At 40.4% G+C, this 16,577-nt stretch overlaps 1 protein-coding gene and 1 pseudogene across 1 annotated transcript; one reads left to right on the top strand and one right to left on the bottom strand.

The window, feature by feature from the left end:
* The first annotated feature begins 2,966 nt into the window (after positions 1 to 2,966).
* On the top strand, positions 2,967 to 16,358 carry LOC107281203 (disease resistance protein PIK6-NP-like). Its single transcript, XM_026025961.2, has 2 exons — positions 2,967 to 4,196; positions 15,569 to 16,358. Exons 1-2 carry the CDS (start codon positions 3,081 to 3,083, stop codon positions 16,202 to 16,204), a joined length of 1,752 nt encoding a protein of 583 aa, XP_025881746.2. The 5' UTR covers positions 2,967 to 3,080; the 3' UTR covers positions 16,205 to 16,358.
* Positions 12,229 to 14,104, bottom strand: LOC112939237 (L10-interacting MYB domain-containing protein-like; annotated as a pseudogene).
* Positions 16,359 to 16,577: the final 219 nt, after the last annotated feature.

The following is a 16,577-nucleotide window of genomic DNA, read 5'->3' as shown; positions in this document are numbered from 1 at the left end:
TAATACTTGACTACGACTCTTCATCAAGTCCGATACTTGAGTCAAATTAACAAACACTGCAGAGTCAGGTGGATCAGGAAACGCCTTAATTAATTAGTTAGTTAAACGGAAAAGAAGACAAACTCTGCAGTATATGTGTGCTGCCACTTGCTGTTTTAACTTTTAACTACTAGTACCACTATGAGGAGTCGATTTCAGATGATTAGGTCAATTGCCTAGGTAATAATATCTTGATTTAAATTCATAGATCGCGACGATGGACATGAGGCTCAAGATGTGGTCTTGGGATACGAACTCCACACATGTCAGATATACTATATTTACATATTCCAATTTCAATGTACTATGCATCACTGCTAATCGACTTGAACCCTGTGGGAAACAAGACAAACTCTACGGTATGTGTGCTGCCACTTGCTGTTTTAACTACCAGTACTATTATGAGGGATCGATTTCAGATGATTAAGTAAATTGCCTAGGTAATATATCTTGATTTAAATTCATAGATTGAGACGATGGACATGAGGCTCAAGATGTGATCTTGAGATACGAACTCCACACATGTCAGATATACTATATTTCATATTCCAATTTCAATGTACTATGCATCACTGCTAATCGACTTGGACCCTGTGATATAGGTACTAACAATGTGATGCCGTTTACTAGCTTAGAGCTAGTTTAATAGAAAAAGGGGCTCTAATTTTAGAGCCCTTTTAAAGTGCTCCATATCGTTGATAGTTAATCTTTTATTTTTGTAATTTAAAATATGTTTTGAATGTCTCAGTAAATAAATATATGAATGGTGCACGTAAGATACATCCCAAATTAGTCATGAATGGTAGAAATTAGTCTTGCCTCCACAGGGTCTTCGCCACATCCTATTAGGCTTAGATATCAATTAGGATTTAAGACACCTTGAGCCCTAGTAAGGAAAGACTAAAATAGCCTTACTTGGACTCGGTTTGACCGGCCGTATACCTGATGTAAGTTCACCCTCCGATCTGACTAACGGCAGTCAGGCCGGCCTCCTCTAAGTTCTGGTTTATTCCAAATCTGGCCTAAACTTCTTATAAATTTGTTCTCGTGTCAAATTTGGTTGTTAACACTTGGTCCTTACATAGAGAATGTCTTTCTTACACACACACTTGAGCCTAAATGTTATATTAGGATTAGTGCTTAAAGTCTTGTTATACATGCTCTTATAACAAGTCTATTAACAGTATGAGATAATTATAATATATAGCTACATCCTACAAGCCATCGAAAGATAGTATTTGAGATAACAAGTACAAAAGTATATATTACTAGATATTATCCCATGCATTGCTGCAGAAACATACAGCCAAATAATTTGATTGTAGATGAGAATTGGCCATTAGCATGAATGGATGCATATGAACAAAAACGATGGATGTATATATTGTGATTGCAGTAGACTCAATTAGTATGGAAAGGTCGCTTAAGCATAAGAGACCACAGACCACAGCCTACTTAATTTGTTGCAATCTCTAATAGAGGGAACATATATGTATAATGGGAAAGTTATAAAGATAATACTACCTCCTTCCTAAAATATAAGAATTTACAATTGGATTGGAGTTTGTCCAGATTCGTAGTTCTAGGAAAGGTCTCCTCTCATCCTTGGTTCTTATATTCTGGGACAAAGAAAGTATTCCCTCCATACTCGTAAAGGAAGTCGTTTAGGACAATGTTTAAGTCAAACTTTGAGAATATAAATTATGAATAACTCTCAAATTATTGAGTTTGAAAATGTAAAAAATATATGAATAGATTGGTTTTGAAAAATATTCATAAAAGTATACATATATCACTTTTTAATAAATATTTTTATAGAAATAAGAAATCAAAGTTGTGTTTTGGAAACCGTGTCGCTGTCCTAAACGACTTCCTTTACGAGTATAGAGGGAGTAATAGTTAAAACTCCTGGAATTTATTCACTGAACTTATTTTAAAGGTTGATGAAAAGTTAAAGGTTCTGACAAAAGTTTCTTGGTTTTTTATATACAAGTTTTGGATGTTCAAATTTTGGAGAAAGGTTCTATTATTCGAGTTGAAAGTTTGAATTTGTTCAGATGAAAGTTTTATCTCTGACTTTATTTTGGAATCCTTTTTGCGTTCTAAATTGATCTAAGTTTTCAATAGAAAGCCTCAGAGTTGAAAGTGTGTTCTGTTTATGGATGAAAGTTTCAAATACATGCAAGGGATTGGAATGGGATGGTGGGGGGAAAAAAAGCTCTTAGTGAGCCCATCTCAGATCGACTTGAGCTCATAGTAAGAATGAGTCAAGCTAATTAAGCTAGTGTTTTAGCTGGTGAGCTTAATGACCCAGCTCATGAGCTGCTTGTTTAGCTAGATAGGACAAGAGATAATCATACCTTTTTACATACTCAGTGCATGTTATGATGTTAAATAATGGTTAGTCTTTAATTACATCTGTATTTAGTAAGATGTTTATTTGTTAGCGTTTATTGTTATGTTAGTATATGATAATAGTACATTAGGGCATTCCCAACCCAATGACTAGGATGGTGTCTATAGCATTAAATAAGCTGCCACCTAGGATGAAAAATGATGTGGCAAGTGAATAAATAAGAAAAGAGAAGAAAACCATGTCTTGCATGAGACATGGTTTCTACACATCATCCAAGACATTATGTGAGATAAGTAGCATTAAATTTAAGTATGAAATAGTAGTGTTTGCATTGGAAGAGTAGTATCTAGTACTAGTTTTTTTGATGATGTGGAGTTTATAGAAACTATGTCTAGTGTCTTGGGTTGGGAATGTCCTTATTGAGTTTGTAATTATAAAGGTGACATAAATGCGTTAACGTGTTAGGTCCTGAGATGAGTACTTATGCTTCTAGTAACTCGTTAAAATTAACGAGCCACCCCCCACCCCCCTGTCGCCGTGTAAGAGGACCCCATTATAATGTCCAGCTCCATATGCTTAGTGGATACACAAGTTTAAAAATTAGCTGTACCACTTGCTGCTAGCTTGTGCCTCGGAGCCAAACACATAGCATAGATCTAGAGACACAGCAGATAGAGATAGAGAGATGGCAGAGCTCGCCATTGGTATCTCCAGGACGGCGCTTGAGGAGTTGGTGAACAAGTTGAAGTCAGTCATCAAGGAGGAGGAGGAGCAGTGGCAGACTATGCACCGTGATGTGGTGTTCATCAGAGATGAGTTCGAGATGATGCAGTCGTTCCTCAACTCTGCCGATGGGGAGGTGGTGAAGAGCAGTATGGCGAGGACCTGGGTGAGGCAGGTCCGAAACCTGTCCTATGATCTTGAGGACTGTATCGAGTTCATCCTGCATCTGGACACAAATAAGCGGTCATGGTGGCTCCGGTTGCTGCAGTCCTGGAGCTGCGGCAAGGGAGGAGTATCGCTGCCAGTGGATGAAGCGGTCACCGAGATGAAAAAGCTCAAGGCCCGCGTCGAGGACGTGAGCCAGAGGAACACACGCTACAGGTTCACCAATGACCTCACGCAGCATCAGCAACAGTTGGTGTCGTCCGGCTCCGCCACTGGCGGTGGCGCACCAGGATTTGACATCCTCGCTGAGGCGAGGGACACCGCGGCAAGGCGCAAGGGTGTAGTTGACCTCATCAAGTTGATCACCGAGAAAAGCAACGATCTTCGAGTGATCTCGTTGTGGGGAACCGGAGATGATCTTGGGACGATGTCCATCGTCAGGAACATGTATGATGATTCAAGAATACACGACAACTTCAGATGCCGTGCCTGGGTCAAGGTGGCGCATCCCATCAATCCCCATGAGTTGGTCAGGAGCTTGGTGGTTCAGTTTTATGCAAACTCTTGCCAACAACAGCTACCTGCTGCTACAGATGCACTTTCGTGGTTTTCTCTAAAATATAAAAAACAAAGAGATGCCCTGTCGTCGTCGGAAACGTCGACGGGAGAACTAGTCAAGGAGTTCTTGCGGCATGTCGACACACACCGGTACCTCATCATCCTGGAAGACCTATCGACCATGGTGCAGTGGGATGCCATCTGGCCCTACCTGCGGGGAGGCAAGAATGGAAGTCGTGTCCTTGTGTCAACGCGCCATCATGAAATCGCAAGCCTGTGCACGGGGAAGCCTCACCGAGTATTGGAGCTCCAGAGGATCTCAATTCATCAGTCTATCTGCATCTTTTTCAAAGAGGTAACATCAAACATCTTCAATTGCTTTTCCAGACAATTTTACTTCATACTCACCTCATCCCAAAATAAGTTCATTTTTGTCTCATCTTTTTTCCTAAAATAAATTTACTTTTTTTTAACAATCATCGTATTGGAATTTGTGAAAGCAAGGGTGTGTTTGGTTAGAAGGATATCATTGGATGGGAGATGGCGATCTAGTTTTTAAGTGTGTTTATACTACTGGAGAAAAGATCTTTGCTGGGTCACACAAAAATCACATTATTCCCGGTTTGAGCGGTTCAAAAATATGTCGGACCCCCACTATCTTTACTCCCGGTTGGTGTTACCAACCAGGACGGGACTAAAGATTCATCTTTAGTCCCGGTTATTTGTACCAACCAGGGCCCAAACTCTAAAAACCGTGAAAACTTCTGAGCTGCGTGCGCTGTGCCTCTCGTCCTCCCCGCCACCTCGTCCTTATCCCCTCCTCTCCTCCTCCCCTCTCAATTTCTCTCCTCTCCTCCCCTCCCTCCTTCCCCTCTCCTCCCCCTCCCCGCTCCTTCAACGATGGCGATGGTGACCAGGAGGCGGCAGTCGGGCGCCAGATCCGGCCAGGCGGTGGTGGCCAGGAGGCACTTGCCGGGAGGCTGCGCCAGCATCAGGCAGCAGTGGCCGAGTGGCAATGGCCGGTTGGTTTTGTGATTTTTGTTTAGATTTTTGGAATGATTTGTAAACTTTTTTGTTGATTATTTTGGATTTGGGATGATTTTGTGAATGACTTGTGGATTGTGGATGATTTTTTGGATGGGCAATTGTGGATGACTTGTTGTGCATGATTTGTGGGGATTTGAGGGTGACAATTAATGCAAGTAGAAAGAAATAATGGAAAACGAAGAAAAAAACTAACCAACCGGGACTAAAGATCTATCTTTACTCCCGGTTATTTTAACCGGGACTAAAGATAGGCATGTTTAGCCTTGTATTGAGTGTCTCAATTTGCAACCTGAGACTAAAGGGGGTTGCAAACCGGGAGTAAAGAGGCTTTCCCCAGTAGTGTTAGTTGGTGGGCAAGAATGGATAAGGCGTCCTAGAGAGGGAATATTCCATGAAGATGCTGGATGAGTGTATCCAGCTAAATTGGCCAGATGAGGATATCCACATTTGCTAATCCTGATCATTAGTAATTGATTAGCAATAATTAACGTATTATGTTGTTAATTAGTAATTAACTGGTCAAAATTAGTGTTGATTAGATACAGTTACTCTATTTTGTTGTTAATTAGTATAAATTATGGATATATTAATGATAATTAACTTTTATTATTAATTAATATGTTATTGTTTTCGTTCAATCCATTCTCATCCACCCAACCAAACAAAAAACTGCACCACCATATCCTCGAAAATATAGATGACCATATCATATCCAACCTTGACTACGAACCAACCACACCCTAAGTGATACTCCCTCCATCCCATTTTGATCATCACCTAAGTAAAGAGCACAGAGACTGTTGATGGTCGTTAGCGATCAGTTTCAACCGTTAATACTACCAAAATAAAGGAGAACTACTTATGCTTGCAATGCATATTTGTGTTAGAATAATAATATTCCACTAGTATTAGGGTTACTAACATCTTGCAGAGAATAAGCATAAAATGGAGGAGAATCGACATCAAACCAGACGATAAATCAATCGGACAATGTCGAGAATCAGACTTATGCATGAATGGGCCAAGAACTCAGAAATGACACATCGAATTGGGCCAAAATTCACAAGTCTGCGGAGAAGAGCAAAAGAGGAGGCCACCTGTCGAAACTGAGCCAGGGAGGCCCAACCCATGGGTTCGGCCGAACCCTCCCTAGCGCCGTTGGATGCAGGGCTTCTTCTGGACGGTGTGGATTGCCTCCCTATGGCGGTTGGAGGGTATTACCGATCTTTCCAACCGCCATAACTGTCATTACCTGCCTATTTAAGGAGCTCACTCTCTTCATTTCAACACACACCTCAAGCAAAGTTCTCTCATACTCTCTCAAGCTTAGTTTAGTATTCTCAAGCTAGTGGAGTAGGAATAGAATAGAAATCAGAGTCCGAAAGTCTTCGGAAGAGTTTGGGTATGGCTCTAGTAGCTCTCCTTTCTTCTTTTGTAAGACTTGTATTTTATTTAGAATATCCTTATTTATACAACTTTGGTATTGTAATACTTTCCAAGTATATGAATGCCAACTTTACTTTAATCCAAGTTATATTGATTATACTGTTAGCTTATCTAGGAGATGCGTAGGTACGGGTATAGTGTTTGCTTATGCAATTACTCTATATCATGACGATGATATTAGAGTAGTATCTGGTAGTTTAGGCATGGTGTCTAGATTATTGGGTATCATTATTTGGGATTGATGGTGACAGCTCAGTACGGGTATTCCTCCGCGCGTGTATATAATCCTAAGTTAATTTCCTGGGGAGGGTACTCCTCCGTATTTAGCCCTAGTTGTATAGTCATAATGGGCTGTCATAAGGAACTCGGCAGTCAGGGGTGGCTTCTCGAAGTACTAGGAGGGCATCGGAAAGAGGGTATTAGCTAGTTAGTCTTATAGCTAGGATGTATGTATAATATGTATACTAGAAATATAGGAATATATTCTTTTCTGTTTTCTTTCCACTTAGCTTAGATAGTTTAATATGAGAATGAGTAGTCTTATGCTTGTGTGTCATTCTACCCTATGCTTATATTAACCCTTGCTTAGACTATGGTTATTACAAGTAATATACAAATTATTAGTACGGTTCTCTCTACTATAATTTTCCCACGGGATTAAACAAATAAGATACCCTTGGAATACTCTTAGGTGAAATGCTACAATGGTATATCCGTGCATTTGCGGATAATCTCTGTAACTATAATATACCAGGAGTATTTCTGCGCCATTGCTGGGAATTGTATTTCTAGTAATATCGTTAAGAAATACCAACAGAGACCAAGGACAATAAAAAATTCATCATTCTATAATTAATTCTCATTAATTAAGGTGCTATGTCATTTCGTGTTCCGTGGATTGCATCAAATTTTAAATATTGCATGTAGTTAGACCAATAAAAATTAATCTTGGTTGGCAATGCATTCAACGATGCTCATTTACTCTTGGCACAAATAAACAAATATGCACTTGTTAGAGGAAGATTATTTTGGGAAGGCAAAACCTTATGTTATGTTCAAACTGGGATAGAAGGAGTAATTGCCTTGGAACTAGATAAAGTAGAAGATAATTTCATTGAGATTTGATAAAGTGAAGGTATTCTAGTTTTTTTATATTTTATCAACTTCTAAGATCATTTGATTTTTGGAGAGAGCTACCTATGTCGTCTTCCTTTTCATTCTTAGGATCAGTTACATTAAAAAAACATGTGCACCATGATTAGCAAGTACCCATAGGTTATCTTTCTAGCCTACATTACAGAGGTCAACAATTGTCACCATAGTTATCTACAAACACGCCATTTGAGTATTTGACCCATCAACACTAGGGATCTGCATGTTCAGTCCACAGTCAAGTTCCTTGGTTTCTTCTATGAATCTATGGCATGTGCTCTTTTGTCCCATTGTGTTGATTGCCACACCACTGTTTTGGCTCTTCTTGTCCTTTGAATTGATGTAAAACATGTTACTTGGCATGAGGTGACTACTCTATGGCCCACATGTCAACATTTTCATAGTTATCTTCTGTGTGGTTTCTTCATCTATTGGGTTTTGGTCCTTGGACCATTCAGTGAAGGCATGCTTGTGCACTTTAATGATCCAAGCATCCAAGATTTGGAGATCTTATCTAGATCATGTGTTGATTGATGTACGGTTCAACTATTGTAAGCTTTTACATGACGTTGTAATGTGTTTCTTGTAATGTGCTTTCTAATCCTCATGATGAATTTATTTTTTCCTTTTGTCCCCTTTTCAGACAATCTTTCCTCACGTCGAGATATTGGTAAACCAATTATTTTTATATCTTCCAAGTAGTCTATGCAACACCCAATAACTTCTTTGATAATGTATACCTCTATCATCGATCCCTCCAGAGGAGCACAATTCCATACACAGGCCTTGAGAATGGACATGATCCGTTTGTGCGTCCACCTTTTATGTAAGTACAAAGACCAAGTGAAATTATCTTAGGCACAATTTGAACTATGAGATGTTGCTATTTCTTAATGTCACAGATAGAATCTACAAGCGCATGGAAAATATCGATGTAGCCTTCACCCGGGAGTATTCCAAGGTTCGTCCAAGGACACGAAGCTAAAGTAGGCAAAGGGTACATAGGATTTACTAGTGAGAGACAATGTCTACAGAAAGCTCAATTTAATCCTAACAAGGTACTTCGGGTGCTGGCTAGCCCGCTGCTCGCAGATATGGCTCTACAACGTACCTGGACAGGAAGGACTTCAGTGTTTTGAGGGCTATCACCACTTCTACACCCACCTCAAACCTACAGTGGGATACAAAGCAAACACCGAAAATTAACTACCCAGACACCACGTCTACGCAGTTTAATAACTACTTTAATGTTAGCTAAACATTAAAGCAACCACTATACATTGATGGGTTATAGTGATCAGTGATCCCGTACATTGATTAGCAACTAACTAAGAGGTAACTCTCACAGAATAAATCTTAAATACTTGGAATGATATTAGATTAAAGCAGAGTACTTACCAGAGTAAAAGAAACGAGAGAAGTATTACCGACAACCCCGGAATTCCTCCGACTTCTTCTACTCTACTCTCTCCCTAATTCTAGTATATAAAATAGTACAATAGAGCTTCTTATAATTCAGCTCAAGCTTCAAAGTGCGTGTTGAGAGTGAAGAAGGTGAAGTCTATTTATAGGACAGGTATGACGATTATTCTGATACGAATTGTCCTTTCTGCCCTTAAACCGCCATCAGGAGGTGATTTGGACCGTCCATGCCGAAACCTGGATCAAACGGCCACGAGAGTGGTTCGGCCGAACCCTGGCCTGGCCCAACAGGGCCAGGACTTGGCCTGTTGCTCCTCCCTGCTCTGCCTTATCCAATTCTCCGAGTATTTGGCCCATTTGATGATATTTCTGTGTAGTTCCTGGCCCACTCGTTGTATGGATAGGATTCTTATCTTCACTTAAGTCTGATTTTCATCCCAACTTCGGCGGTTTATTACCTGCATTCAAATATACACCAACACTCGTGGAATATGTTAGAATTAAACCCTATTACTATGTTGGATCTTTTATTTCTTTTGTTTATGCAGGTATTGGTGACATAAAATTGGCATGTAACAGCCGCCAACACACAACCATATCAAAAAAGGATCGAGGGAAGCACATCTTAAAGTGACACAGTCTCTTTCAATAATACCCAAAGAGGACCTAATTCTTTAGAACCGATGACCTTCTAGGAACTTCCATTAACACATTCTTGTGATGACCACCTATACATGTGTTGGTCCACAAAAATCAAGAGTGAGATGTTTTTACCAAACTGATGTAACACCCATATGTCGCGGCGTTAGCAGCAAAACTTAATACCATAAAAACCCTAATTGTGAAAACTTTGACTTTGATTGTGGTCTCATTGCGTGTGCCAAGATCTCCATCCAATATGCAGTGATCAACTCAATTTCCACTTCAATTTCCAAATCAAATTCAAATTCCAATCCAACTACCTCACAGAGCACACTTTCTGGAAAGTCTATTTCCCCTCCCTCTATCACTGGGTTGCATTTTCTACTTTCGTCAGGGCCGTCTCTCTCTCTCTCTCTCTTTCTCTCTCTCTCTCCCCCCCAGCCCAACTCCCTCATGTCCGCATCCTGTTGTTGGTCCATGGGACCCCTCCAGTTGGCAAAAGGTGGCCTTGAGTCATCTTTAGAAATGCCCTATCACGAAAGCTTCAAAATCACTAGACAAGGTTGTTCTACACTAGCTGGATGACGTGGGTTGGTAGCATCATGTGGGTAAAGTGTACCCCTCTACAGAGGTTAACAAACTGTTCAAACAGCCGTGCCCACGGTCATGGGCAGATGTGAGATTATTCCTTAGCGTAGTTTTGTTTGACTATTGCTTTGTGAAATTATTGTTGCGGTTTGGGAACCATTTTGAAATGATTTGAGGTTGTCAGGAGCAGCTGGACTCGGGAAGTCCACTTATATGTTTGGTTTGGGGCCATCTCTGCAAAACAATCAATGGTACATCTCACTGCTCCAAATGAGTAAGACATACTCTCACTCCGATAGTTAAGAAGCACTCATTTAGTAGATTCAAAAGCTTTAGGGTGTGTTTGGTTGAGCTATGGTTTTTGGAAAAGCTGCTGCGAGCTGTGGGCTGTGGAAAAGCAGCTATAGAAAATCAACTGTGGGAAAAGCAGAAGCCCATTTAGTTAAAGTAGCTCTAAAACTCTAGGTTGTGAAAGAAATACCTGTAATGCCCCTAAAGGCCTGTGGGACTGTTTATATGCAAATTACTCGTACAAACCTAATCTGTTCAATATTTTATATTTAAAAGGCCAATTTGTAAAGTAAAAATTTATAAGTTTTTCATCCATCAAAGTTTTTCATCAAAATATATTAGTTTTTAATCCATCAAAGTGATATGATCGACACAAACAGAGCAAAAGATAAATGGTTCATACAATGATGCCATATCTCAAAATAACTATCCTCCTCTTGAACTAATCAAAGCATCAGCTATCCTAGCACGAATAGTATTCATGGTATCATCATTCTTTGCATCTTCACTCTCATCGTCTGGCGTGTCACTTGTATCTTGTAGTAAGTAGTCCTCATCAGCATCACATCTCTCAAACTCCTTATAACGTAAATTGCTATCATGGACGAAGTTATGCAAAGCAAGACAAGCCATGATGATATGCTTCTGAGTAGTAGGTGGGAAACTTGGGATGCCCTTCAAAATACGCCACTTTTGCTTCAAGACTCCAAAAGACCTTTTAATGACATTTTGAAGGGAGGAATGCAAGAAATTGAACACCTCGTACTTTCCTTGAGGAGATCCCGAATGATGCCGAAATTCTGGTATATGGTATGTGGCTCCTTTGAAAGGTGCAAGATACCCTATTCGGTTTGGATAACCCAAGTCGACGAGATAATATTTTCCTATAAAACTAAGTTAGTAATGCAAATAATAATACTAGTGTACAAATATTAAAATTAATGAAGGAACCATTTATACCTGTAGGAGGCATGGGAAATGAAGGAAAGTTTGCCAATGCATGACTGAGGATGCGCGAGTCATGTGCAAAACCTGGCCAACCAGCAACCGCAAAGGTAAACCTCATGTCAAAGACACAAATAGCTAGCACATTCTGCGATGTATATCCATGACGGCATGTGTGGCTAATCGTTTCATCCACTGGCACTACCACTAGAATATGTGAACCATCTATTGCTCCAATCGCATCTTTGAAGTATGGCCAAAATCGATCCTCTCTCAACCTTTCATGCTCCATAGAAAAATTAGGATCTCTAGGAGTAATATTGTCTTTAGCTAACTTGCGCAAACACTTCAACACTTCATGAAACTTGGTGTGAACCGTCCAAAGTGACCGTGTGAAACAACTTTCAGCTTGTGAAAATGATTGTGGCCCTCCGACGATCCACAGAAACATCGCCAATGACTCAATGGATGAAACATTGTTGCTCGAGCTCAATCCGTAGGTAGAGACTAGCAAGTCATGGAAGTGCATGAAAAATCTCAGGGCTCATCCGAAACATCTTATAAAAATACCTTGTACGATCCATCAACCTCATCACCCATTGAATTCCAGTTTTTGGCGTTAGTCTGTATGCACCTTTTTGCAAATACCGCTCAGTGTACAAATTGCCCATTTCTCCCATAACAGCAGCATGTTGGGCAAGTTCAGTTAGCATCAGTAATCCCTTTTGTCCTTCTTTGACTACATCTACCAATTTTCCATCCATCTACAGAAGATATAGTAATAATTAAAGGCAACAACATATGGACAACAACAAAACATTATAAGGACAACAACATAACAGTACACAACAACGAGTACAGAACATAACATCACATAGGGAAGCAAATATTGGTTCACAACATGAAAATAATTGTTTTACATGTCCAAGCAAATATTGGTTGACAACATGGAAATAAATAACATCACATAGGGAAGCAAATGGTTCTCACATAGGACATAAACAAGGCAACAATCGATAGAAATAAAATTTCAACGCAAAGGAATCACTAATGCTTCGTCATCTCCTTTTCATGCTCCCTCTCGATCAAATCGAGTCTTCCTTTATTTGTTTCTAGATAGCTAAAGACCTCTCTAAATTCAGGCTTCATAATCAAAGTTGTGGATGTGTGCATTAGAGCAGTTTTTTCTTCTACCCCACAATCTTTCACCATATTCATAGCCTCTTTAATGATAGGGACTACATTGCATGGAGAAGCTAATGATGCTTCAATACTTGTAGAGATCTTCTCTGTTGCCGTTTCTATCTTCAAACAAGTGTTCTTGTACATACGAGCAAATGGGATCTTCTCATCCTTGTCTCTAACAACAGTGGATGACCCCTTGCGTTTATTTTTCCCGGGTTCACTGTCTTCTCAGCCTTCTCTGCAGGTTTGGGTACCTCAGCCATATCCTCATCACTTGCCTCATCGGAGGATACATCTCTAGGACATGATGCTGAAGCCCCATTAACATGTGACTTGCCAAAAATGATACGCAGATCATCTAGGAATTTTGGTCCTTGTTTTCGAAACTTCACATGATTGCATTTGATTCCTTTCTCACGATTGTTGCATCTCTGAAATTAAATAAATAACATTAATAAGGCACACTACAACAAAGAATAGAAAAAAATATTTACAGTGAAAGAATAATCCTTACAGCAAGGTGTTCGTCCCACCATTCCGCCGAACAGACAATAGTTTGTTTCGCCTCATCCCATCCAAGACTAGTGGCACAATTCTTGAACTCCATAAACATTGAATATTCCTTTTTCAGCACATCTAATTTGTTCTTCAATTGCTTTTTAGTTCGCTTGTCACCCGATTTTTTTTGCAAACTTGGAAACAATATTTTTCCAACCTGTAGTGGTGAAAATTCCCATGGGTCTATTCCCAGCTTCTATCTCTTATTTGCAGACATCAAACAATGCCTTACAAAACCATCACCCCATTCTGCCTTGTCACCCATTCTTGAACCGAATAATTTTTTGTTCAATCAATAATTTATAGGCCAAAAATGAATTTGCTATAACATTCTACTCACAGCACATGAATCAAGATGGTATTATTTATATTTTCACATAGAATCAACACAATGGATTATTACTTCTATGGACTGTCATCTCGATATATTGCTGAACATTCAATTGGAAATATCATTGGAGTTGTCTGCTTATAGAAGCCTCACATGCTCTACTACCGTTTCTCTGCTGGCGTCGGGCGGGGACGGGCAGGGTCGGTGTCGGGCATGTCGGCTGGGGACGAGCAGGGATCGTCGTTGGCCGGGACGAGCAGGGGTCGGCGTCGGGCGGCGGCGGCGTTGGCTGGGGCCGAGCAGGGGTCGGCGTCGGGCGGTGGTGGCGTCGAGTGGGGCGGTGCTGGGCGGGGACGAGCGGCAGCGCCATCGGGTGGGGCGGTGTCGAGCGGGGACCAGCAGGCGGCGGCAAGCGGGGCCAGACGGGCGGCGGTCGGCCGGGGGAGCTGGCGGCGAAACCCTAGATCGAGCATCCCTTCGGCCCCCGCGCTGCGCTCCACCCCACTCCTGCGATTCCTCACGCGAGAGGAGATGGGTAATAGATTAGCGAACAGTTTTTTTTCATAATGGTAGAGGTGAGTAATTTTTTCCCTCAAAAGCCAGTGAAAGCAGGGGTAGGGGTGCTTTTGGATTTGTGCTACACTAAAAGCATCTTTGGAGCAAAAGCACTTATAGCTTTTGGACCCTTTGGTTGGCTTTTCACTTTTGCAAAAGCAAAAGCAGGTTGAGAAACCCAACCAAACACACCCTTAAAGTAAAAATGACTTGAAAAACAACCAGCCTTTCTCTGAAGCTTGCAATAAATACTTAAGTTCTCAAGGCTTGTTGAGTACGCTAGTACTCACCCTTGCTCTATATGAATAAAAATCCCTTCCCCTTCTTAAGAGGAGGAGATCTATCTAGCCGACAAGGAGTTCTTCTAGGAGCAGGCGGGCTTCGACTAGTTTTAGGGTTTTGGCTTAGTCCCAAGTCACGCTAGTTGTTTTGGGCTAGTCCTCGCTCTCGTTTCTTTTGCAATGTGTCATTGAACTCGGGGTATGCCCACAGTTCCAACATGTCTAAGATTATTCATATTAATATAATCCATATTCGCTATGATATGCTATCTTCCTATGGTATCAGTTCTATTTTTCTGGTATAGGTTAATTTGGAACGTCTTAGGTCGGTCTGCTGTCGGAGGCTAGTCTGGGGAGTGACAACTATCAAGTCTAATTATTTTCCTCTTTTAGCCACTGTGGTGGGAGGACCATCTCTTAAAATTATATGATATTTCCTCTGTCCTAAATATAGCAATTTACAGGATACAAAATTTGTATCAAAATATAATTTCTCCACATGCGTACTCTTCTCGATCAATCACAACATTATACTATTGAATTCCACCTACATATGTCCAGCCTCAAAAGTTAATCTATTGTAGGATAGTTTTATGAAACCAAATGAAAACCCGCGCGTTGCTGCAAAAGTTTCGTACGATAATAGTAGAAATAATATGTAAGGTAGCTAGACGATATGATTATATAATACTTTATACAATTTTCATCTTTGACCAACTATTGAAGAAAAAGTTATGAACAATTAAGATGGTATGGTTTATAACAATTGAAATCATATATAGATTAATCATTCAAAGGTAAAACTACAATGATTTGGCTCAATGAGAGAAGGAAAAGAAGGGACATAATATAGATTAATCATTGAAAGGTAAAACTAAGGTGATATGACTTTATTAGAGAAGAAAAGAAGTGAGATAATTTGAACCATGGATCAATCATCTAAGGGCTAAAAATAATTGAGGTGATGAGATTTAATGAGAAGAAAAAAAAATAGCATTAACTATATTATGCTCGGCCAGACAATTGTCTGTCTATGAAAGACTGAGCTTAAAAGCCAAAGATAAAGTCTTACCTAGCTAGCTAGGAGCTACCCTCAAGATTCTCGAGTTGCAAGTTGAGTTATATGGGTTCTCCTGTGAAATAGGTGTCCAAACGATTCCTACCGCTACCTTTGATCCGTTTTAAAATACTTGACACTTTTGACTTTGATGTTAATTGTGCACGTGGGTCTCGATGCTGACCTTGTTTGTTGGTTTTCTGATCCATATTTCCTTTCATTTACAGTGTTCTGTACCTGCTGAAGCTGAAAAGGAAGGTGGTGTCCCAACACCGAAACATGTCGATTGGTCGGGCAAGAATCGACTTATTATTGGGCGCGATTCGGAAGTCGATAAACTTTTCAACCTGATAAAGGATCGATCTCACACCAACACACCTCACGTGGTCTCCGTTTGGGGAATTCCTGGTACTGGGAGGACAGCTTTGGTTAGCAATGTCTACTACCGCTGCTACTACGACACGCAGTTTGATCGTCAGACGACAGTCAATATGCCCCAGCCATACAATCTCAGGGGCTTTTGCCGGTGCTTGCTAGTATCTGGTTTGGATTCAGGATTATCACTGATCCAACGACGCGAAGATCCCATCCAACAATGCCGGGAGATCCTGCATAGGGACAGGTGCCTTGTCATTATTGATGAGGTGCACTCTAAGGAAGACTGGGACTCAATTACAGATGCTAACTTGATAACTGCAACAAGTAAAAGTTGCATCGTTGTGATTACGACTCAAGAAAGCGTCGCCGTGCACTGCGCAGGGGCAAACGGTCTAGTGTGCAGCATTACATGTCTCCAAGCTACGGCAGCCTCTGATCTCTTTCAGCAGGTGTGTTGTTGTGTCTACTCATTTAATTTAATTTAATTTCTCTCCTCTGGTCAGTACTCCTTCTATCCCACAATATAACATAGAAGATTATACCTTTCCAATTTATCCTACCATATACTCCCTCCAACCCAAAAAATATAAGACACAACCACTACTATTATGTAAAGATCAATAAAGAATTTAATCATCTTCTCGGTTGGATCGTCTCGATGCATGCATGAAATATGATTTGGAGCTTGATCGATGGTAGGCGATTTAAATATATGCATAGTTCAAATATGCATGCATGTAAAAAATAGGTGTGGCTTATATCTATCTATTATATTATTATACGAATAAAAAAAGGAGCCTCCACGTTCGCTCTCATGGCATAAAAATTCTCACATTAATCGAAGAAAAAGAAAAGACA

This window comes from Oryza sativa, chromosome 6 (assembly GCF_034140825.1).
Source record: "Oryza sativa Japonica Group chromosome 6, ASM3414082v1".
Classification (NCBI taxonomy): Eukaryota; Viridiplantae; Streptophyta; class Magnoliopsida; order Poales; family Poaceae; genus Oryza; species Oryza sativa.
Note: the sequence above shows the minus strand (reverse complement) of the source record. Positions and strands in the feature narration are given on the sequence as shown.

What these genes read in the sequence shown, in the direction of transcription:
- LOC107281203 (XM_026025961.2), top strand. Translation starts at nt 3,081, where the DNA reads ATGGCAGAGCTCGCCATTGGTATCTCCAGGACGGCGCTTGAGGAGTTG. An exon ending in TCTGCATCTTTTTCAAAGAG is followed by an intron (nt 4,197 to 15,568) that starts GTAACATCAAAC and finishes TTTCATTTACAG; the next exon opens with TGTTCTGTACCTGCTGAAGC.